General features: G+C 39.8%; 1 protein-coding gene across 2 annotated transcripts in view; it reads right to left on the minus strand.

Moving 5' to 3' along the window:
* Positions 1-23,390, minus strand: part of UVRAG (UV radiation resistance associated) — a 320,457-nt gene that overhangs the window by 270,199 nt on the left and 26,868 nt on the right. For both annotated transcript variants that reach the window (XM_018059329.1, XM_018059330.1), the window contains 2 exons: positions 16,359-16,476; positions 8,208-8,242 (listed from right to left, as the gene is read on the minus strand). In XM_018059329.1, coding sequence (XP_017914818.1) covers positions 8,208-8,242; positions 16,359-16,476 — 153 coding nt within the window. The remainder of the gene's footprint in view (positions 1-8,207; positions 8,243-16,358; positions 16,477-23,390) is intronic.

Below are 23,390 nucleotides of genomic sequence, written 5' to 3' on the forward strand. Positions count from 1 at the left end.
AGATACCTAACAGGGACACATACTTGCCGAAGGACACGTACATACAGAATTAATAAATAATTTGTATGAATCTCACTAATATGCCAAGCAAAAGGGTATGTGCCATATAAAAAAAAGTTCAGTAGCAAGCGGGACTAATCTAGAAGTCAGGATAGTGGTGGTCTTTGGAAGGAAGTAGTAACTAGCGGGAGAACACAAAATAATGCTGTTGTTCTTGATCTGGTTACATGGCAATGGCACCCACTCCAGGACTCTTGCCTGGAAAAATCCCACGGACGGGGGAGCCTGGTGGGCTGCAGTCCAAAGGGTCACTAAGAGTTGGACACGACTGGGCGACTTCACTTTCACTTTTCACTTTCATGCAGTGGAGAAGGAAATGGCAACCCACTCCAGTGTTCTTGCCTGGAGAATCCCAGGGAGGGGGGAGCCTGGTGGGCTGCCGTCGATGGGGTCACACAGAGTCGGACACGACTGAAGTGACTTAGCAGCAGCAGCAGCAGTTCCCTGTGAAAAGTCACCAAGCTATTATCTATGCCCTTTACTGGAATGTGTGCTGTATCGCAATACAAACTAATAAGACAAAAATTTTCAAAGGTTCAATAAGGGAAAAAATACAGCATCTTCCATTCAATAATGGAAAAAATACCTGCTTGCTACTGAACTTTTATATGGCATATGCTCTTTTGCTTAGCATATTAGTGAGATTCATACAAATTATTTATCAATTCTGTATGTACGTGTCCTCTGGCAAGTATGTGTCTCTGTTTCTGTTAGGTATCTACATAAGAGTGAACTAGGTGCTGAATCATAGATGTTTTCAGCTTTAGTAGGTACTGCATCTTACAAGGAGGAACCTACAGACATAAAAACAAAGCTATCTCTTCCTGATGTCATTTTGGGTCCTAAAGCCTGAAGACAGGAGTTGGAGGATTAACCACCTGAAAAGACAGCCATTTACTCCCCTATGTGTAAGGTCATCTCTCAACTAAACTCCATGTGCTCTGGAATATGAAATAGTGTAATTTCAAATTCTCAGCAGAAAAAGCATGAAATAAACACCCCTTTCCAAAATGGAAAAAAAAAAAAAAAAGACTTCGTGAATGTATGGCCCTTAAATATGAAGGACCACATTTAAGGGATGGGATGATGGGCACAAAGAATACTTTATTCCAAAACTAATTAAAAGTCTTTGGAAAGGACAGTAGTCTTTTGAAGTTGTTTCTGTGGCTGAATAGATGGCCTGAATCAACATTTTAAACCAAAAGAACATTAATATAGAACTATTGTCAATCTTCTCATTACAATGACCTTCCTTTATAATTTTATAGAATAGCTGCCAGACAACAACCAATCATTTCTGAGCTGGTCCACTCAGATACAGATATGGTCTGCCACATATTAAAGACTCCACTGCCTAATAATGTCATTGTAAAGATCTAGATGATTTTCTACATTTAACCTATACATATAAGCCCATGTCTAGATGGAACAAATTATTCAAGTACTAACATCATTTAGGGACGTATATCTTATTCACTGAAAGTACAGTGGCAGAATATTAGGATATTTATAGCTTTGAAAAATTCACCTCCAGGAGAATCTAAAATTATTATTTATTACCTGGGCAATTTCTCTAAAACACTGTCCAACTGATACTTATTTATTAAAGGAACACATATACAGAAAGGTTTCAAAACACAAACAAGATGTCACTATTTTATCACTCAAAAACAAATTACAGACACAAGAAACACAACTAAGAATTAATAAAAGCTGTTCCAACTTCCCCAAAACATACAAGATAACTCTCAGGAATGGCATACTAAATTCATAAGCAGTAACTATTACCCAGCCCAAAACTCTCTCTCCTTTGTCTCATTCACCTTTATTCATCCTTCATGTCTCAACTTAGGAATCACTTATTATAAGAGGCCTCTCCTGACCCCCCTCACCAAACTAAGATAAATGACATTCCTACATGTTCCGAAAGAAGCCTGTTCTTCCCTGGTCTTACAATTGCATGATGATGAAGTTTAACACAAAGTAGCATAAGATGGCTAAGCAAGAGGATCCAACTCCCTTCTCTCTCTCTCTCTCTCTCTCTCTAGCTCGCACGTGCTCTCTCTCTCTCTCTCACACACACACAAAAATGAAATGTTAACTCAGTTCAATTAGAACATACACTTCTGTGACAACCCCTCAGGCCAGTAACTCATAAAAAATATTTCTATTGTCCAGTCAATTTTTTCCCAAAGATTTAAAAATATCTCATGCACTCTCAATTCAAACAAGTTTTGGTTCTGATAACTCTGTCACATGCTTTCCCTGAAAGCACATGCTCTAGAACTTTGTTTATTCAATTATAAGGCCTATCACTGACCTCTGTTAGACCTCTAAGAGACATCTAACCAGCAGAAGGGAGTGTGATGTAAGGGGGGCAGCACAATGCTGTGAAAGAGACGGATTTCCAAACACACAGGAACTAGCTATCACTCTTCCTCCTGCCACCATAAGATTTTTAATTTTCTTAATAAAAAAGAAAAACTTTTTCGTAAAAAATAAAATACGCAATAATTAACTTGATAATTGTTAAAGATGGTGCACATGGGTTCACTGGGCTTCCCTGATAGCTCAGTTGGTAGAGAATCCGCCTGCAATGCAGGAGACCCCGGTTCAATTCCTGGGTCAGGCAGATCCACTGGTGAAGGGATAGGCTACCCATTCCAGTATTCTCAGACTTCCCTTGTGGCTCAGCTGGTAAAGAATCCGCCCGCGATGTGGAAGACCTGGCTTTGATCCTTGGGTTGGGAAGATCCCCTGGAGAAGGGAAAGGCTACCCACTCCAGTATTCTGGTCTGGAGAATTCCATGGACTGTATAGTCCATGGGGTCTCAAAGAGTTGGACACGACTGAGTGACTTTCACTTTCATGTGGGTTCATTAACCAATTCGCCTCTACTTTTATGTATGTACAAAACCCAATTTAGAGAATTTAGTTACTTCCATTCTTACCACTTCAATTATTTTAGTTTTTAATTAACCAATGGCCCTTCAATAATGTTAAGAATATTAATTTCCCCCTGAACCAAAAATCAACAAATAACGAGTCTGGAGGGTATGGTTAGCTGAACCCTGATATAAGAAAGCTGAATTATACATTCACTACCAACTGTTCAATGCTAAATATATCTGAGAAGAAATCAGGACTCTGACATATAGCTTGGAGACACAGCTCCACCATCTAGCATGTCAACAGTGGATTATTCTAGTTAATGCAATGGACGCTGGACTTCACTGTGCTAGGGACATTAGAAAATAGAAAAATGAATAAGCTGGGGGTCCTTGTTCACTAGTTGCCCTCAATTTTGTGTTACCTCTCAAAAACTCGTTCCCATGCCATCCACCCCTTGACTACTATCTGCTATCTCTCCAGGTCATTTCCTCTGCTGTCCTGATTCTTTCTCCCTGTCTCCGTCAAGCTTGTCAAAATCTCAAACCACTCACTCCACTCCGGCCACACTAACTTCTTAGCCATTCCTTGAAAACCTCAAGAACACGCCTTGTGGTTTCCTACTTCTTGGCCTGGAACAGTCTTCCCCTCTTAGATACATCGTTGCTGTTGTTCAGTCACTAAATCGTATCTGACTCTTTGCCACGCCATGAACTGCAGCACACCACCTTTCCCTGTCTACCACTATCTCCTGGAGTCTGCTCAAGTTCATGTTCATTGACTCGGTGATGCTGTCTAACCATCTCATCCTCTGATACATGGCATGTTCCCTCATTTTTTTCAGCTATCTGCTCAAATGAGACCTTTCATGTGACTACCACAGAAATTCAGCCACTACCCCTGCCAGATACTTCACTACACTGCTTTATTTTACTCAATTATATTTATTGCATCTAACAGGTTCCAATTTACGGACTTCCCTGATGGCTCAGATGGTAAAGTGTCTGCCTACAACGTAGGAAACCCGGGTTCAATCCCTGGGTTGGGAAGATCTGGAGAAGGAAATGGCAACCCACTCCAGGACTCTTACCTGAAAAATCCCATGGACAGAGGAACCTGGTAGGGTACAATCCATGGGGTTGCAAAGAGTCGGAGACGACTGAGTGACTTCACAACACACAAACACATTCCAATTTATCATCAATTCTAACAAGTATTTTTCTTCCACTGTAAGATAAATTCTGACTTTCAGTTCAGTCACTCAGTCATGTCCAACTCTTTGTGACCCCATGAACTGCAGCACGCCAGGCCTCCCTGTCCAGCACCAACTCCTAGAGTTTACTCAAACTCACGTCCATTGAGTCAGTGATGCCATCCAACCAGCTCATCCTCTGTTGTTCCCTTCTCCTCCCGCCTTCAATCTTTCCCAGCATCAGGATCTTTTCAAATGAGTCAGTTCTTCGCATTAGGTGGCCAAAGTACTGAAGTTTCAGCTTCAGCATCAGTCCTTCCAATGAACACCCAGGGCTGATCTCCTTTAGGATGGACTGGTTGGATCTCCTCGCAGTCCCAGGGACTCTCAAGAGTCTTCTCCAGCACCACAGTTAAAAGCATCAATTCTTTGATGCTCAGCTTTCTTCAGTCCAACTCTCACATCCTTACATGACTACTGGTAAAACCATAGCTTTCACTAGACAGACCTTTGTTGGCTAAGTAATGTCTCTGCTTTTTAATAAGCTGTCTAAGTTGGTCATGATTTTTCTTCCAAGGAGCAAGCATCTTTTAATTTCATGGCTGCAGTCACTATCTGCAGTGATTTTGGAGTACAAAAAATAGTCTCTCACTGTTTCCACTGTTTCCCCATCTATTTGCCATGAAGTGATGGGACCAGATGCCATGATCTTAATCTTCTGAATGTTGAGTTTTAAGCCAACTTTTTCATTCTTTTCTTCATTGTAAGATTTTTCTTTCATCTTCCATTGTAACATTTTTCTTCCATTGTAAGATAAATTCTGACTTTAGAAATGTTAAAATCAGTAAGGTCCTGTACTTGTTGACCACTAGATGGCAGTCTTCAGTTCAGTTCAGTTCAGTCGCTCAGTCGTGTCTCTTTTCAACCCCATGAACTGCAGCATGCCAGGCCTCCCTGTCCATCACCAACTCCCAGAGTTCACTCAAACTCACGTCCATCGAGTAGGTGATGCCATCCAGCCATCTCATCCTCTGTCGTCCCCTTTTCCTCCTTTCCCCAATCCCTCCCAGCATCAGAGACTTTTCCTACGAGTCAACTCTTCGCATGAGGTGGCCAAAGTACTGGAGTTTCAGCTTTAGCATCAGTCCTTCCAAAGAACACCCAGGACTGATCTCCTTTAGAATGGACTGGTTCGATCTCCTTGCAGTCCATGGGACTCTCAAGAGTCTTCTCCAACACCACAGTTCAAAAGCATCATCAGGTGTCACTATCTACACGCACAACCTTAATAATAGTTGTCTTTTTGTGTTTTTTTTTTATTGTAGTATAGTTACTTTACAATGCTGTGTTACTTTCTGTTGTACAGCAAAGTAAATAAGTTATACACATACATATATCCCCTATGTTTTGGATTTCCTTCCCATTTAGGTCACCACAGAGCACTGAGGTCCCTGTGCTATACAGGGACCTCATTAGAATACATAGCAGTATATAGTTGTTCTTAATATCAATTCTTTTAAGCTATTGACACTACTGACACTACATGTGCTTAGTCTGTCAGTTAAGAATCTCTTGATTTAAATTGAAACAATCCTATATATAATATCTAGCAATAATTTAAATTCAACACATTATAAAAATATCAAGTATTCATAATAATGTGGAATAACCAGAAAGAACTTTCACAGACTGCTAATGAGAATGTAAACAAATAATAACTATTTAGCAATATGTACTAAAGCCTATAATATGCATATTCCCAGCAAGCCCACTTCTAGATATATACGCAACAGAAATGCATACAAACATTCAACCAACAGATATCCAAGAATATCCATAGCAGTACTGTTCATGTTAGCTCAAAACTAGAAACAAGCACTTCCCCTGGTACTCCAGTGGTTAAAGACTCCACGCTTCCACTACAGGGGCACAAGTTCATTCCCAGGTCCGGTAACTAAAATCCCATATGCCATGTAACATGGCCAGAAAACAAACAAAACCAGAAACTAACCAAATTCCCAGTAACCGAAGAATGGATAACTTCTGGTATATTCACACAACGAAAGACAATAGAGAAAACAAGTATACCTCACAATATGAATGACTCTTACAATATACAGTTAAGACGTCAAAGTCAGACACAAAAGAACAGACACTATATGATTCCATTTCTACAAAGCTCACAAATAGGTAAATTAATTTATTATGTTAAAAGTCAGAAAAGTGTAAGTCACTCAGTCATGTCCAGCTCTTTGCAACCCCATGGGCTACACAGTCCATGGGATTCTCCAGGCCAGAATACTGGAGTGGGTAAGTTGTTCCCTTCTCCAGGGGATCTTGTCAACCCTGGAACTGAACCAGGGTCTCCCACATTGCAGGCAGATTCTTTACCAGCTGAGCTATCAGGGAAGCCCATGTTAAAAGTCAGAGAGGAGTAGTAACTGAAGATGGTGTAAGGGGGCTTCCGGGGCACGAAAAACATTCTATTTCTTGATCTGGATACTGGTTGCCCATGTGTATTTAACTTGAGAAAACTGAGTTTTCACTACAGCAAAGGGAGTAGAATGAATCGAGGAGCCCTTCTACGCTATTTGCTCCCTAAACCTACCCTCCCCACCTCTCAATTGTCTGCAGACCGTTTCTGTCTCCAACTGAGCCAGTATAGGAGCAGAAACGATATTTAGCGGCTACTATGTGTCAGGCTTCCCTGGTGGCGCAGCTGGTCTTCCTAGCAGTTCAGTGGTCAGGACTCCAAGCTCTCACTGTTGAGGGTCTGGGTTCAGTCTCTGATCAGGGAACTAAGATGCCCCAAGCCACGTGGCATGGCCAAAAAAAAAGAAAAAGACAGCTTGATGAAGAGGAAAGAGTAGTAGAGACTTGAAGATGGAGGGCCTGGATTTGAGTTCTGGTCCCGCAATTGTGTGTGATTCTGCAAAAGTCAGAGACTCTCTGCACGTCAGTGTCTTAAGATCTACCCTGTCTACAAGTTGCTCTAAGGATCAAAATGAGATAACATATGTAAAAGGATTCTGTAAGATAACACTTTGTGGTTATCCATTTATTCATCTAACGAATATTTACTTAGCATCTACAATATTCTAGACTCTAGGGTTTCAAAGGTGAACAAGACTGGCAAGGTCCCTACTCTCATGAAACTCCACACTTGTAAGTGGGAGACATAATAAACAGATCAATGGGCAAGAGTTTCCAACAGTGATAAATGCTCTAAAGAAAATAAAACAGAGTGATGTGAAAAAGAGTGGAAAGGAAACTACTTTAGATGGAACAGTCATAGAAGGCCAGGCTGAAGTGACATAGCTCAGACCTCAAAGGATTCTTCAGCCAAGTGAAGAAGCAAGGCAACAGGTGCTGTAGGCATAAGAACAAGCAAGTTTGACATGTTTGAGGCACTGAAAAAATGAGGTAAGCCTGGAACACAAGGCTGAGTGAGAAAAACTGTTAGCAGACATGGCTGAAAAAGTGGACAGGGGCTAAATCCAATACGGCTGGATTGCTATAAGAATATTATCAGTACCATAAAGCTTTTCTTTTTATTAACGTGGCCAAATTGAATCATCATGCAAATATGTAGTGTACCCATTCACAAAAGTAGGACCTCTCCAACTTTTTACTTGAGCAACTCTATGGCCAAAAAATAAGTGGAAAGGTCCTATACAATGGCCCTAGCCATAAAATTCTTAAGAACTACATACAAAAACATCATTTATTATGATGTTTGGAAAGTTAAATAGTCAAAAACCTCAAGAGCAAACAGAAATGACAGAATTATAGAATGATTTGAGAAAAAAAAAAAAGGTTTTTAACAGAAAAAGTATCACTGCATTCAGCAAATATTTATCAAGCACCTACTTTGTGCCAGGCATGCTCTAAGCACTAGAGATACATCAATGAACAAATCAGTGAAGATTTAAGCAATAATTGAGCAGAAGATTTAACTGTAGAAATATAATACCAGAACTGAACTTCAACTTATTTTATGTCTCAGCATTTTCTAAAATAGGAGTCATAGGCTTAGTCATATGCACCTGTCAGAAAGCAAACTTACCAAGGAATTCTTAATCACTTCACTCCTATAAAATTCTGGAAAAGAAGAAAAAGAACAGTAAGTGATGTGGAAGAAAATAAGCTCACTAACTCTTAATCCTATAAATTTTTTAACATATGCTCTAGTTAAAAAAAAAAAACACAAAACATTTTCAAGGGTCTATTCTCTCTATATATTTATCTATAAAAATTAAAATACAGATTATTAAATAAAAGTTTTTTAATTGAAGCATAGTTGATTTACAGTGTGTTAGTTTCTGGTATACAGCAAAGTGATTCAGTTGTACATATACAAATATTTATTCTTTTTCATATTCTTCCCCATTACAGTTTATTATAGGATATTGAATATAGTTCCCTGTGCTACACAGTAAGACCCTGTTTAAAATTAAAAAGTTTTAAAGAGAAAAACACTGGTAAAGAAAGGTCAAAATCTATTAAGATTTCATTTAGTTATTTTTCTCTGACTGGCTCCTTTTACCCCAGAGTCTAAGGTAAGGCCTTAAAAACTCAGACTTTATTCTCCCTTAACTACTGCCATTGTCTACAACCAGTTCCATATGCTCCGTTAGTCTCAACCATCTCCAGTGATTCTCCATTGTAGTACTGTGCAGAGAACGCTCACCCAGCAACCAGGGAACCAAAGTTCTAGCTCTACATGTCATTAACATTCCGCTCGCATTTTCTTGGGCTCACTTCTTCATGACACTTTTGACAATCAGACTAGTAATCAAGGCCTTCTATAACCACTAAAATTCCATGATTCTACACACCTTCATTTATACTGTAAATGTTACAAAACCCGAAGATACAATTAAAAGAAAGACTGTGTCAGAGGTTCACACAGACATTCCTAAGAACCCTTCAGTATTGCCTCTGCTGTCTCTGCCGAAGTTACTCTGTGACGCTCTGTCAGTGCAGAGCCTACAAGGACTCTGTACCCGTATGCTGCTATAGGGCAATATTCCCCAAGGGCGAGCCACATATCACTGATATATGAGACGACTTTGGGTGATACATGGATAAGCTTTACTTTCTCCTAACATTGAAATTTACGACTCATATACCCAACCCCTAACAGTAAGCTCCATAAGGGCAATAGCATTTTCGTTTTGTATAACTGCTGTGTCCTCAACATGTAAAACTATTCCCGGCACAGAGTAGGCACTCAGTAAAATTTTGATTGAATCAACAACTTCACAGATTGTGGGAAAAAATGGGACTTCTTAAAATATATTCAGTATGTAGCATTAGAGATGAAATTCAAAGAGAGTAAAACTTGCCAAAGTAGTCCACAAGACTGAAGTGTGGGAATCATCAAGCAGTAGAGGAAAAGTGGACCTGGATATAAAGTTCTTACGGGCAAGGGCCTTTTGGTTAAAGTGTTTCTTCACAAAAAATTGCATCTATACTATTCTATGCTTGTCTTCCTTTAAAAAATAGTAATAGTGATAATCATCCTATTTTGTGGCAAGATAGCCACAACACACTAATGAAAAAAGCAGGTTTTATGAGAGAATTTACCACAGGATACAAATTTCTACAATTACATGAACAACATTTATCTTAAGTGATAGGGTTAGGCTGCTTACTTTTATTTACTGCTTGGCAATTTTTAAATTTTTCTATTTTGAACAATTAAATAAGAGAAGGGATAATTCTAATTGTTTTTAAAAGGAAACTTTTCTTGATGAATATTTAAGTTACTGATAGTTTTTGGATATTTCAAGTAACATTATATATAATCTTTGAAAGATATATATTCTAAGACACATGAACCTATAAGACAGACTTCAAGTGAAATGGCAAGATAAAAGGAAAAAAAGCTTGAATTTGATAGATATTGCCAGATTGTTCTCTATAAACACTGTACCAATTTACAGTCCCACTCAACAGTAGCCAACCCTACACATCTGTTTGTTTTCAATTAGCTAATTCGCTGGCTGTGCTGGGTCTCCACTGCTGCACGCGGCGTTTCTCTAGCTGCGGAGAGTCGGCGCTACTATGACTGCGGTGCACAGGCTTCTCGCTGCGGCTTCTCTTGTCTCAGAACACAGGCTCTAGGCACTCGGGCTTCAGTAGCTGCAGCACATGGGCTCGGCAGGGCCCAGACTGCAGGCTCAGCAGCTGCGGCACACGGGGCCTAGCTGCTCCACAGCACATGGGATCTTCCCAGAGCAGGGATCAAACCCATGTCCCCTGCACTGGCAGGTGGATTCTTAACCACTGGACCACAAGGGAACCCCAACCTTTTCATTTTTTCCCAAACAGTTAACCAATGCCAATCATAAATTGGCTACATACATGTGTGTGTATATATATACATATGTTCTTTTCTAATATACATACATATACTCTAATTCATTCCCAATATGTTTCTGGGGGGGGAGAGTTTTGGGGCTAAAATTGTGTTCCTTGTTATTACAAGGTACTTTCACTTAATATAGTTTTGTATTGCCTAATTTGCTCCAAGTATGCAATATTTTTTAAAGCAGTGGAAAAAAATTAAAGCTATTCCTTTTTTCTTTTGAGAGAATTCCTCAGCTTAATCTGTAAAGTGTCTAAAGAGTCTCCAACATATATATCTTCAGCTCTAAAAAAATGAACAGCATTATTATTTTTTTCAAAACTTTGCTGACTAGCTATATACATACATAAATGAAACTACACAATTTGCTTTCCCCATTAGATGCTCAAAATGGACTTGCTAATTTTAATGGAGAAAGGTCAACAAAGGAGCCATAGAGTTTGGAAAGGACTCACCAAGTCTAAAGGAATTTCTGAAGTGTTAAATGTGGGCCTACACTGTCTACCATTCTGCTATACTTTGACTGTCGATAAATCAGCAACATGGTGCACAACAAAATAGTGAATTCAGGAGAATTTAAAGTGAAAAAAACAGTTCCAGTCCCCAATGCACCATGTATAAGTTTGACCCTGGACAAGTCAATTAACTTTCCTGGGCCATAGTTTCTTCACCTTTAAAGGAGAATGACACCTGGAAAATAACAGGGCTGTTATGAGGCTCAAATGAAATACTGAATTAACAATACTTTATAAGCTATCATTGTTATTAATATAATTCTGTGAATTTTCATTAATTCAACTTGAGCAAAACTATTAGACAAATAAAATTTCAAAAAGATATCATGCAAGACTAGTTCTACATGAAAGGGACTATTAGATACAAATGCTTCTCTATCCATGCTAAGACCTAAGCAAACAAAGCAAGCAGAGATTGCAAAGCATGGTTCCAACGGCATGTCAAAACATGCTATTATATAGCATTCCATTTATTTAACAAATGCTTTTTAGTATCTCAACTTCACTCAGAAAAGAAGAAACAAACTTTATAAACTATTTTCCAACTATCAGATTGGCAAAATTTCACAAGTTTGATTGCACAGTCTGCTGGTCAGGCTGTAGGGAAAAGGGTACCCATACACAGCAGGTGGGAACATCGACAAGGACAATTTTGTAATATTCGTACTTCCACTCTGGAATTTACCCTAAAGCCTTACTAGCACTCACACAAAATAATATATACCAATGAAACTGTTCATGGCAATGCTGTCTATATAGCAGAAGACCAGAACAACTAAATGCTCATCAAAAGAAGTCAGTTAAATAAATTATGGCATGACTGTTCAATGCAAAACAGAAAAAAAGAAAATTAGAGAAGCTCTTTATGAAATAATATGGGAAGACATCTAAAATATATTAAGTGAAAAATGCAAGGCACAGAAACATATATATACACATATACAATTGGTACAATTTTTACTCACAATTGCATAAAGAATATCAGTAAAGATAAACCAGGTACAGCAAAAAAACTAGCAAGATGAAACAGATGAGAGGAAGATTTTAATATAAACCTTCATATATATATTTTGAGCCATGGACTATATTAGCTATTCAAAAATTAAATGAAAATATCTGGGGGCTTACTTTGTGCCAAGCATTAATCCAAGTATTGGAAACAGAGAAATTTCTACTCAAATGGAGCTTATATTAGTGGAGAGAGACATGCATTAAGCAAATAAGTAAACATACAGTTATGTCAGACAATCTGGAGTATCGTGGAGAAAAATCAAACACAAAAGACGGGGAGAAGAGTTGCAATTTTTAAAAGGGTTAGTCAGTGATCAAGCAGAGTTTCTCTGAGGAAAGATCTGGAGTGAAGACCTGAAAGAAGGCAGAGGAGCTAGTCATGTGGCCATCAGGAGGAGGGTCCAGGCAGGTGCCTTAAACTGAAGCCGATCTGAATTCAAGAAAGGCAAGGGCAATAGGCATGGAACAGAGAGAACTAGAAGAGGAGAAAGAGATAAGTGCCGAGAGGTGAGAGACGGCCAGTTCATGAAAGGCCTAGGAAACAAGAACTTTAGCTTTTACTCTGAATGCAACACGAAGCCACTGGAGGCTTTGAGGGGAGGAATAACAGGACCTGACTTTCATCTTAACAGGATCTCAGTTGAGACCACACTGAAAAGAGTGCGTGGGCAGACAGACCTGTTAGAAGTCTACCTCAACAATTCATGCATGATAGTCTGGAGGTAGTAAGAAAAGAGAAGATTATAGATATATTTTGGTAGTAAGAACCAAAAACATCTGCTGAAAAATTGGGTATGGAATATAAAAGAGGACAATGCAGGGTGATTCCAAGGTTTCTGGCCAAGCAAATGGAAAGAGTTGCCATTTTCTGATAGAGGGATGAATACAGGAGACAGATCAGGGTTAGAACATCAGACTCACTGCTGAATCTATCGAGTTTAAGTCACCTCCTAGGCTCCAAATGGAGATGCACAGTAGGCAACTGAATACATCAGTATGAGTTCAGGGAGGAGGCGAAACTAAAGAAACACATTTGTAAGCTGTTAGAGTGACAAGTGATATCTGAAACTATAACACATGCATGAGACCCCCAGACTGAACTATGTAGAGGTCATCTTCTAATGCATCAAAATAACTGGCTGGCATTCCAGGAAAGCACAGGCACTCACATTTCATGGGGGAGAAATAACTATGGCTAAAGAACAAACTTGATTTTATAAAACTTCCAAGTTTAAGAAGGAACCAGTATTAGAACTAGTTCCTCAACCACTGACACAAAGCTTTGTTCTCTGAGAATGTAATAAATGGTGTTCAATTTGAACTACCTGAGAAATAGACAATCTCCTAAGAGCACTAAAAAAAGTGTCAAAAATCAAAAAAAACTCACTCATAGCTTCTTACGCTCTGCTGTGAATTCAGCTGAAATAAAAGAATAACGAAGAAATCAGCATTTTAGATATTCTTCCAAATAAAAAAAAAAAAAACCAACTTCTTCTGAAACTGAGAAATGATGCCACTAGGCAGGTGGTACAGGAGGCTTTTAAGAAGAGCCCATGGGCCTTCCATTGTGGTCATCCTACACCAAGGGCCACACGATGATCACGCAACGGATATTCACGTTTACCATCACAGCTCCAAGAAGACAGTTCAGTCCAGTCGCTCAGTCGTGTCCCACTCTTCGTGACCCCATGAATCGCAGCACGCCAGGCCTCCCTGTCCATCACCATCTCCCAGAGTTCACCCAAACTCATGTCCACTGAGTCGGTGATGCCATCCAGCCATCTCATCCTCTGTCGTCCCCTTCTCCTCCTGCCCCCAATCCCTCCCAGCATCAAGGTCTTTTCCAATGAGTCAACCCTTCGCATGAGGTGGCCAAAATACTGGAGTTTCAGTTTCAGCATCAGTCCTTCCAATGAACACCCAGGACCGATCTCCTTTAGGATGGCCTGGTTGGATCTCCTTGCAGTCCAAGGGACTCTCAAGAGTCTTCTCCAATACCACAGTTCAAAAGCATCAATTCTTCAGCACTCAGCTTTCTTCACAGTCCAACTCTCACATCCATACATGATCACTGGAAAAACCATAGCCTTAACTAGACGGACCTTTGTTGGCAAAGTAATGTCTCTGCTTTTTAATATGCTATCTAGGTTGGTGATAATTTTCCTTCCAAGGAGTAAGTGTCTTTTAATTTCAGGGTGTATTAATTAGGCTTACTAAGTAAAGAGTTTTCTGGCTCCTCCTATGGCAGTGAAAAGTTACAGAGCCGACCATGCAGCCCCAACAAGTCTATTATGTCAATAGACTTCATTCAACCATGACATTCTGGAGCAGAGGGAAGTTTCAGGAATCATCAATCCTCTCATTTTAGAAATAAATTAACAGCACACAAGAGGAACTAAATGCCACAGCCAAAGGGCTTGCCAGTCAGTAACAGACTCAATACCACTACTAGACACTGGACTTCCCTGTGGTCTGAAACCAGCTAGTCCCTTATTGTGTTAATAACCATTTTATTGAAATAACTTCAAGAAACAGTCCAAAAAAAAAAAAAAATATTCCATAATAACTTCTAAGCTCAAGATATAAAGTGAACTAGAGAGGACAAGGAAAAAAAACAACAACAAAAAAAATCACTTTGTTTTCATTGTATCTCTTGGACAAGTTTTTATATCATGGTCATCAACCAGTCCCATGACTACCCTTTTTAGAAACTACTATTATGCATGTTAACATTACAATTCCACTAATAATTGCTATCATTTACCAAATACTTAAAATGTACTAAGTTCAATGTCAGTAACTATTATCAGAGGTAACACTAGAGGAAGAACTCAGAAGTTCTAACAAAGACAACCAAGAACTGATTATATGGAAACCTTTAAAAAATGTAAAGTACTTTGGCATTGTCATATATTGCTAGTGATGAAGCCAATTAGTGAGCAGCAGACCAAACCTAATAAGATCTGCAAAAATCCGTATACCCTTAGCACAGACAGTCACCAAACTGTTTCATTTTTCTTCTGGACACAGAAGACAATATTTTCCCATGCCCTGTTCACCTAAAAAGGATGATGTAACTGATATACGGCTAAGGGCATGTCATGGAATTGATGTGGAACATTTCCATTTAAAAATCTCCCTCAAATAATCCCTCTCCCTTGCCATACGAGAAGCATCATTCCAAAACAGAAGCAGCCTGGATACCTGAGCCACCAGTCAGAGGAGAACTGCCAGGCCAGTATCTGATAAGTAACAACTACACTGAACTTTGTTCGGTTGCTCAGTTGTGTTGACTCTTTGCAACCCCATGGACTATAGCACGCCAGGCTTCCCTGTCCTTCACCACCTCCCAAAGACCGCGCAAACACTGAACTCAGTGTTTAAGAAATTTATTATGCCAAGACACTGAACGACTCATAGCATTTGTTATAGTAGCTAGAGTTACTCGTTCAGATTAATACAATTGTTTTAAAAATATGCAGTGGTTAGAACGAAACCGAAGAATGAAATAAAACTGTAAAAATGGTGGAATTTACAGTCCTTGTTTCTTTGTCCAAAAACTACATAGCAAGCTATTTCAGTATATAGTATATATACTTGTATATAGTTGGTATATAGTTACAAACTGTTACATAGCTGGTATATAGTTACATACTAGCTGAAATAGCCAGAGCTAATATCAATGTAGTTTTAATCCTAATTCAATATTCCTGCCATTATACTATTTTTCCTCTTTTACAGTTTTCAACATAAGTCAACTGATTATGTCCAAGTGTCTTTTGCCTAATATGTATTCAAAAGGTGCTTGTAGTTCTGAATCAAATATTTGATGTCCTCTTAGAATTATCACTTATGGAAGAATCCACATTTCAGTATGAGGAAATGAATTCAAAGAAACCATGCAATTCTAAAAATGAGCCCATATACACAAAGAATTACAGATATGATAAGATATGAACTAGGTCCAAATTTTACCACAAGACTAAAGGAATCAATTCTATTTTAAAGATAAGCAAATTAGTACTAGATACTAAACTCAAGTAACCTATTTAAAATGACAGCTACTGAATAATTAAACATTAACATTCATGAAGGAATGATAAATTTATCATTGTAAGGCTCAGCTATCCAAAAGAACTATCCAAAAGACATGTTTCTTCAATATATATAACAATGGCTCAAGAAATGTTTTCAGATAGCATGATAACTTAGTTCTCTAATAAGCAATACTAGCAAGAGATGCAGACAATCATTTGTGTTACAAAAGAATAAAAATGAGATCTAACGATCTGTGGGTGGCAAGTCCAGATTCTCTTACCTTTGAATACCTTTTCAGTGTTACACAAGTGAAGTGTGAAGTAGGTATCAAGGAGCTGATGGCCATTCCTATTAACAATGTTCCGGGCAGCAATGTTCCGAAGATGTCTAAGACGACGCTGAAACACAAAGAAAAACAAAAAGAGGAGCATTCAGTTTTTCCTCTTCTAAAACCTTCTGAAAGCTACAATTCAAAGATAAAATTTGGTAAGTTGTCCCAGTCATTTATTTGTTGAGCCAGCAACCTTAACCCAGTCTTTTACTTATGCCTCAGCATCTCTTCTGTTAAATAGGAGTTATTATTGCCCTATATCATTTACAAAGCTGTTGGAAGCATGAAATAACAGAAATGAAATATTCTTGGAAAGTATAAATATTATATAAATCCTATATACCTGTAGAATAGCATCAGTATTTCCTGGAATATTAACTAAGCAGTAATTTGCTTTTTTCCCATCAGAAAGATGCTGGTAGAGATGCAAAGTCCAACTCACACCAACACAAAATTAGCAATTATTACATACACACACCTCTGTTGCTAGTTCAGTCTGATGCCAGATTATCTGTTACAACCAAGAAAAGAAGACAACGACAAAACAAAAACAAAAACACAGTAACTCACTGTTCACTTCATCAGGCCAGTAACCCAACTGTTGTCAGTTTAAATTCTCACTTGACCAGCAGTCAACCAGGCCCTATTTTTTCATTAGGCCTCCCTCCAACTAGAATGCAAAAATTATTTGAAGTCCTACGTGTTGGAAATGCAAAAGCTCCAAAAGCAACAAGAGAAATCAACAAAAATATAAGATGCCTAAGTGTTAGTCGCGCAGTTGTGTCCAACTCTGTAGCCCGCCAAGCTCCTCTGTCCACGGGATTTCTCCAGGCAAGAATAATGGAGTGGGTAGGCATTCCCTTCTCTAGGAGATCTGCTCAAACCAGGGATCAAACCCAGGTCTTCTGCACTGCACGCAGATTCTTTACCACTGAGCAACAGAGTACAGAATACCTTAAGATACCTTAAGAGATAGCCAAATCATTTTGTATCAAGAGAAAAGTTGGCAGTGAAGTCTGAGCACAACAGATTCATTCTCAATAGCTAGTCCCCTGTGTCAGTTGATTATTTCAGAGACTGAAAAATAGAAACCAAGTGCTCAGTTTTAAAATATGCTTAAAGCTTTCCCTTTAGGCCGAAAGCCCACTTTGCTGAGGTAAGTCCATCATCAATTACAGGTGCAGTCAGCCAGCAAAGCACAGTTCTTCCTTTCCATGTACACAGCAACCTAATCCTTTCTCCCAATCTCTTGGATAGAGAAGGTTATTGTCTAATAAATTTATTTAACATTCTAAGTATGAAAAACCCCAAATGTATTTATAAAAAGCTCCTAGGGCTTACTTTAAAAGATTTATATTTCTACAATCTGCCAAAGGTTTCCATTTCACACCCGGGAGATTACAGCGACTATTTCCTCCAACCACATATTTTTCATTAGCCTTCTGAGTCAAAATTTTAAATTGACAGGAACCACTAATAGCCTAAATACATAATAATCACATATATTTTGCCAAAAGATTCCAATCTTGGTCCTCTATTCAAAGACTTGAAAACATTACCTAAAGCCTCCAGCATAAAGTACAAACTTCCCATTATTCCCTTCAAAGCCTTGCACAATCCAACCTCTCCATGCTTGATCCTTACTTCCCACTAGATCTTCCACACACCTAACCCCCAGTCACAAGTGACTGCTTACTATTCCATGAAAAAGATCATGTAAGGTCCTAGATCCATGTTTTTGCCAATGCTAGCTCCTCAGAGCTATCTATTGAGATTACCATACAGATTTTATCTTTCAATTTGTTTATCTGATGTATCACACCGATTGATTTGCATATACTGAAAAATCCTTGCATCCCTGGGATAAACTCCACTTGATCATAGTGTATGAATCTCTCAGTGTATTGTCAGAGTCTGTCTGCATTTTGCTCAGGATTTTGGCATCTATGTTCATCAGTGATATTGGCCTGTAATTTTCTTTTTTTGTGATAACTGAAGCACTAAGATAAGTATTTTCATTACACCATGCTTAACTAAATACAAGATGGTCCCAGCAACTGGCTCAAACAAAGGAAATCAACTCTCGGGTAAATTACGGATATGATCTTGGTGAAGGCAGTAAATATACACAGGGACCTCTTCTGTCCTTTGTCTTGGTTTCCTCTTTAAAATATTCATCCCAACTTTATCATCTAATCAAGATGATTATTTTTAAAAATATTAAGCATGAAAAATGCTGGGCAGTATGAAGCACAAGCTAGAATCAAGATTGCCAGGAGAAATATCAATAACCTCAGATATGCAGATGACACCACACTTATGGCAGAAGGTGAAAAAGAACTAAAGAGCCTCTTGATGAAAGAAAGAGAGTGAAAAAGCTGGCTTAAAATTCAACATTCAGAAAACTAAGATCATGGCATCTGGTCCCATCACTTCATGGCAAATAGATGGGGAAACAGTAGAAGGCGAGAGACTTTATTTTCTTGGGCTCCAAAATCACTGCCAATGGTGACTGCAGCCATGAAATTAAAAGACACTTGCTCATTAGAAGAAAAGCTATGACCCAACCTAGACAGCTTATTAAAAAGCAGAGACATTACTTTACCAACAAAGGTCCATCTAGTCAAAGTTATAGTTTCTCCAGTAGTCATGTGAGAGTCATGTGAGAGTTGGACCATAAAGAAGGCTGAGCACTGAACAACTGATGCTTTTGAACTGTGGTGTTGGAGAAGGCTCTTGAGAGTCCCTTGGAATGCAAGGAGATCCAACCAGTCCATCCTAAACGAGATCAGTCCTGAATATTCATTGGAAAAACTGATGCTAAAACTCCAATACTTTGGCGACCTGATGCAAAGAACTGACTCACTGGAAAAGACCCTGGTGCTGGGGAAAACTGAAGGCAGGAGAAGGGAACGACAGAGGATGAGATGGTTGGATGGCATCACAGACTCGATGGACCTAAGTTTGAGCAAGCTCTGAGAGCTGGTGATAGACAGGGAAGCCTGGCATGCAGCAGTCCATGGGGTCACAAAGAATCAGACATGACTGAGCGACTGAACTGAAACTTTAATAAATTAGATTAACAATATTAATAATACGCCAAAGGACCTACTAGGCCCAGGGAACTTATACTCAACATTTTATAATGATCTGTTAGAAAAGAAAATATAAAGAAGAGTATGGTTTTTGAAAAAAAAGATAAAGAAGAATATATATGGGACTTCCCTGGTGGTCCAGTGGTTAAGAATCCGCCAGCTAATGCAGGGAACTAAGATCCCACATGCCACGGGACAAGCAAGCTTCGGGAGCCACAGCTACTGAGCCGGCACGCTATAGCCCGTGCTCTGCAACAACAGAAACCTATGGCCTGCAACTAGAGCACTCCCCGCCGGCCACGACCAGAGAAAGCCTGCATACCGCAATGAGAACCAGCACAGCCAAAGCTGGAGGAACAGAAGAGCGTGTGCGTGCGCTCGTCTGTGTGATGGAGTCTCTGCGCTGCACACCTGAAGCTAACAGGATATTATAAATCAGCTGAACTTCAATAAAAATTGATAAGAATTAACAATAATAATTATATGCCAATGTTGATTTTTAGTTTTTAAGAATGTAAAATGGTAATGTATGATGCTAACAAATAGGAAAAGGAGTGCGTCAAGGCTGTATATTGTCACCTTGCTTATTTAACTTATATGCAGAGTACATGAGAAACGCTGGACTGGAAGAAACACAAGCTGGAATCAAGACTGCCGGGAGAAATATCAATAACCTCAGGTATGCAGATGACACTACCCTTATGGCAGAAAGTGAAGAGAAGCTAAAAAGCCTCTTGATGAAAGTGAAAGAGGAGAGTGAAAAAGTTGGCTTAGAGCTCAACATTCAGAAAACGAAGATCATGGCATCTGGTCCCATCACTTCATGGGAAATAGATGGGGAAACAGTAGAAACAGTGTCAGACTTTATTCTGGGGGCTCCAAAATCACTGCAGATGGTGACTGCAGCCATGAAATTAAAAGACGCTTACTCCTTGGAAGAAAAGTTATGACCAACCTAGACAGTACGTTCAAAAGCAGAGATATTACTTTGCCGAATAAGGTCCATCTAGTCAAGGCTATGGTTTTTCCAGTGGTCACGTATGGATGTGAGAGTTGGACTGTGAAGAAGGCTGAGCGCTGAAGAATTGATGCTTTTGAACGGTGGTGTTGGAGAAGACTCTTGAGAGTCCCTTGGACTGCAAGGAGACCCAACCAGTCCATTCTAAAGGAGATCAGCCCTGGGTGTTCTTTGGAAGGAATGATGCTAAAGCTGAAGCTCCAGTACTTTGGCCACCTCATGCAAAGAGTTGACTCATTGGAAAAGACTCTGATGCTGGGAGGGGTTGGGGGCAGGAGGAGAAGGGGACGACTGAGGATGAGATAGCTGGATGGCATCACGGACTCGATGGACGTGTGTCTGAGTGAACTCCGGGAGATGGTGATGGGCAGGGAGGCCTGGCGTGCTGCAGTTCATGGGGTCACAAAGAGTAGGACATGATTGAGCGACTGAACTGAACTGAACTGAATGATGCTAACACCTTAGGGAAAACGGAACAAAGGGAATTCTGTGTACTGTCTTTGCAACTTCTCTTTAAATCTAAAATTATTCCAAAATTTCAAAAAATGATAAGCTATTTATTGCCTTTTTTCAGAACTAGGAAGTGGAAAGGGGACTAAGAGTGCCAGTAAAACAACATGTCACAAACATTATTTAAACAGAGCTCCTCTCTTCCATCCCCACACATTCATCTCCTTCCTTCAGTCTCCCATCTCCTTCCTTCCTCCCCTTCCGCCAAGGTTTTCTGCAATTAAAAAGAAACACTGGAAGGTTAAACCAGAAACTCAGAAAATGGCCTATGGGGGTGAGAAGAGGTTGGAGGAAACAGAGATATAAGCAAGACTTCCCTGATACTTCGCTATGTGGTTTTGCCTTCTGTACCATAAGAATGATTTACATAATCAAAAAATAAAGTTAAATAAGAAAAGTTTAAATCAACTGCTACTGCTAAGTCACTTCAGTCGTGTCCAACTCTGTGCAACCCCACAGACGGCAGCCCACAAGGCTCCCCCGTCCCTGGGATTCTCCAGGCAAGAACACTGGAATGGGTTGCCATTTCCTTCTCCAATGCATGAAAGTGAAAAGTGAAAGGGAAGTCACCCAGTCGTGTCTGACTCTTAGTGATCCCATGGACTGCAGCCTACCAGGCTCCTCCGTCCATCAGATTTTCTAGGCAAGAGTACTGGAGTGGGCTGCCACGGCCCAAATATTAAAGAAATCAAGGTGACCTAAAGGATCCTCTCTAGTGATCAGTTCTCCAGAACATCTGTACTTGACCAAAACAATGTATAATTACAAATAGTTTCAAATATTTGTCTATTTTCCCAACTAGACTAAACGTTCTATACGGGAGAAATTTGTTTTATTAACTGCTATATCTCTACCACCTAGATGAATAACTAGCAAATAGTAGGAACACAACAAATGGTTTTTGATTGAATTTATACATGTCCAAAATCACTGCAGATGGTGACTGCAGCCATGAAATTAAAAGATGCTTATTCCTTGGAAGGAAACTTATGACCAACCTAGACAGCATACTGAAAAGCAGAGACATTACTTTGCCAACAAAGGTCCGTCTAGTCAAGGCTATGGTTTTTCCAGTGGTCATGTATGGATGTGAGAGTTGGACTCTAAAGAAAGCTGAGTGCTGAAGAATTGATGCTTTTGAACTGTGGTGTTGGGGAAGACTCTTGAGAGTCCCTTGGGCTGCAAGGAGATCCAACCAATCCATCCTAAAGGAGATCAGTCCTGGGTGTTCACTGGAAGGCTGATGTTGAAGCTGAAACTCCAATACTTCGGCCACCTAATGCAAAGAGCTGACTGATTGGAAAAGACCCTGATGCTGGGAAAGATTGAGGGCAAGAGGAGAAGGGGATGACAGAGGAGAAGATGCTTGGCTGGCATCACCAACTTGATGGACATGGATCTGGGTGAACTCCAGGAGTTGGTGATGGACAGGGAAGCCTGGTGTGCTGTGGTTCATGGGGTCACAAAGAGTTGGACACAACTGAGCAACTGAACTGAACTGATACATGTCCAGACAATTAACACAGTAAACAAGGTCTTGGTATGACCTAGGTCGTGCAATGAACCTGAGTGGCCTGGAACCCATAGTGGATTCTGACACCCACCCATGAGATGGTAGGAGAATACAGAGCACTTCAAATCTAAGACTGGACCTCAGAACTGAAAGTGGGGGTCAAATCTTAGCAAGTGCTTCTGGACTACAGCAAATTCTCAGCATTCACCTACCTGTAACTATACCAAGGTATACCAGGCACCAGGAATTGATGGCCTGGAGGCAACATCGAGCATAAATGTACTGCTTTAGACCTTGTCTAAACTGAGATGGCTGGATGGCATCACCAACTCGATGGACGTGAGTTTGAGTGAACTCTGGGAGTTGGTGATGGACAGGGAGGCCTGGTGTGCTGCGATCCATGGGGTCGCAAAGAGTGGGACACGACTGAGCGACTGAACTGAACTGAAACAGAATTAAATATCAGATTATTTCTTCAATGGCCCATCCAAAGATATATTCAAATCTGTCTTATGATCTAAACTCACTCAAGTATCTCAGAAAAGTAAAAATAGTAAGTAATTAAAATTTATGCCGACTTTGGAATTACTCTTTTTGTTTTTGGCTGTGCTGGGTCTTCATTATTATGCATGGGCTTTCTCTAGTTGCAGCCCGTGGGATTCTCATTTCGGTGACATCTCTTATTGCAGAGCATGGGCCTGGAGCACACGCTCAGCAGCTGTGGCCGACAGGCTTAGCTGACCTGTGGCATGTGGAATCCTCCTGGACTAGGGATGGAAACATTGGCAGGTGGGGATTCTTAACCACTGGACCACCAGGAAAGTCCCAGATTACTCTTTAAGACA

This window comes from Capra hircus, chromosome 15, assembly GCF_001704415.2.
Source record: "Capra hircus breed San Clemente chromosome 15, ASM170441v1, whole genome shotgun sequence".
In the NCBI taxonomy this organism is placed as follows: Eukaryota; Metazoa; Chordata; class Mammalia; order Artiodactyla; family Bovidae; genus Capra; species Capra hircus.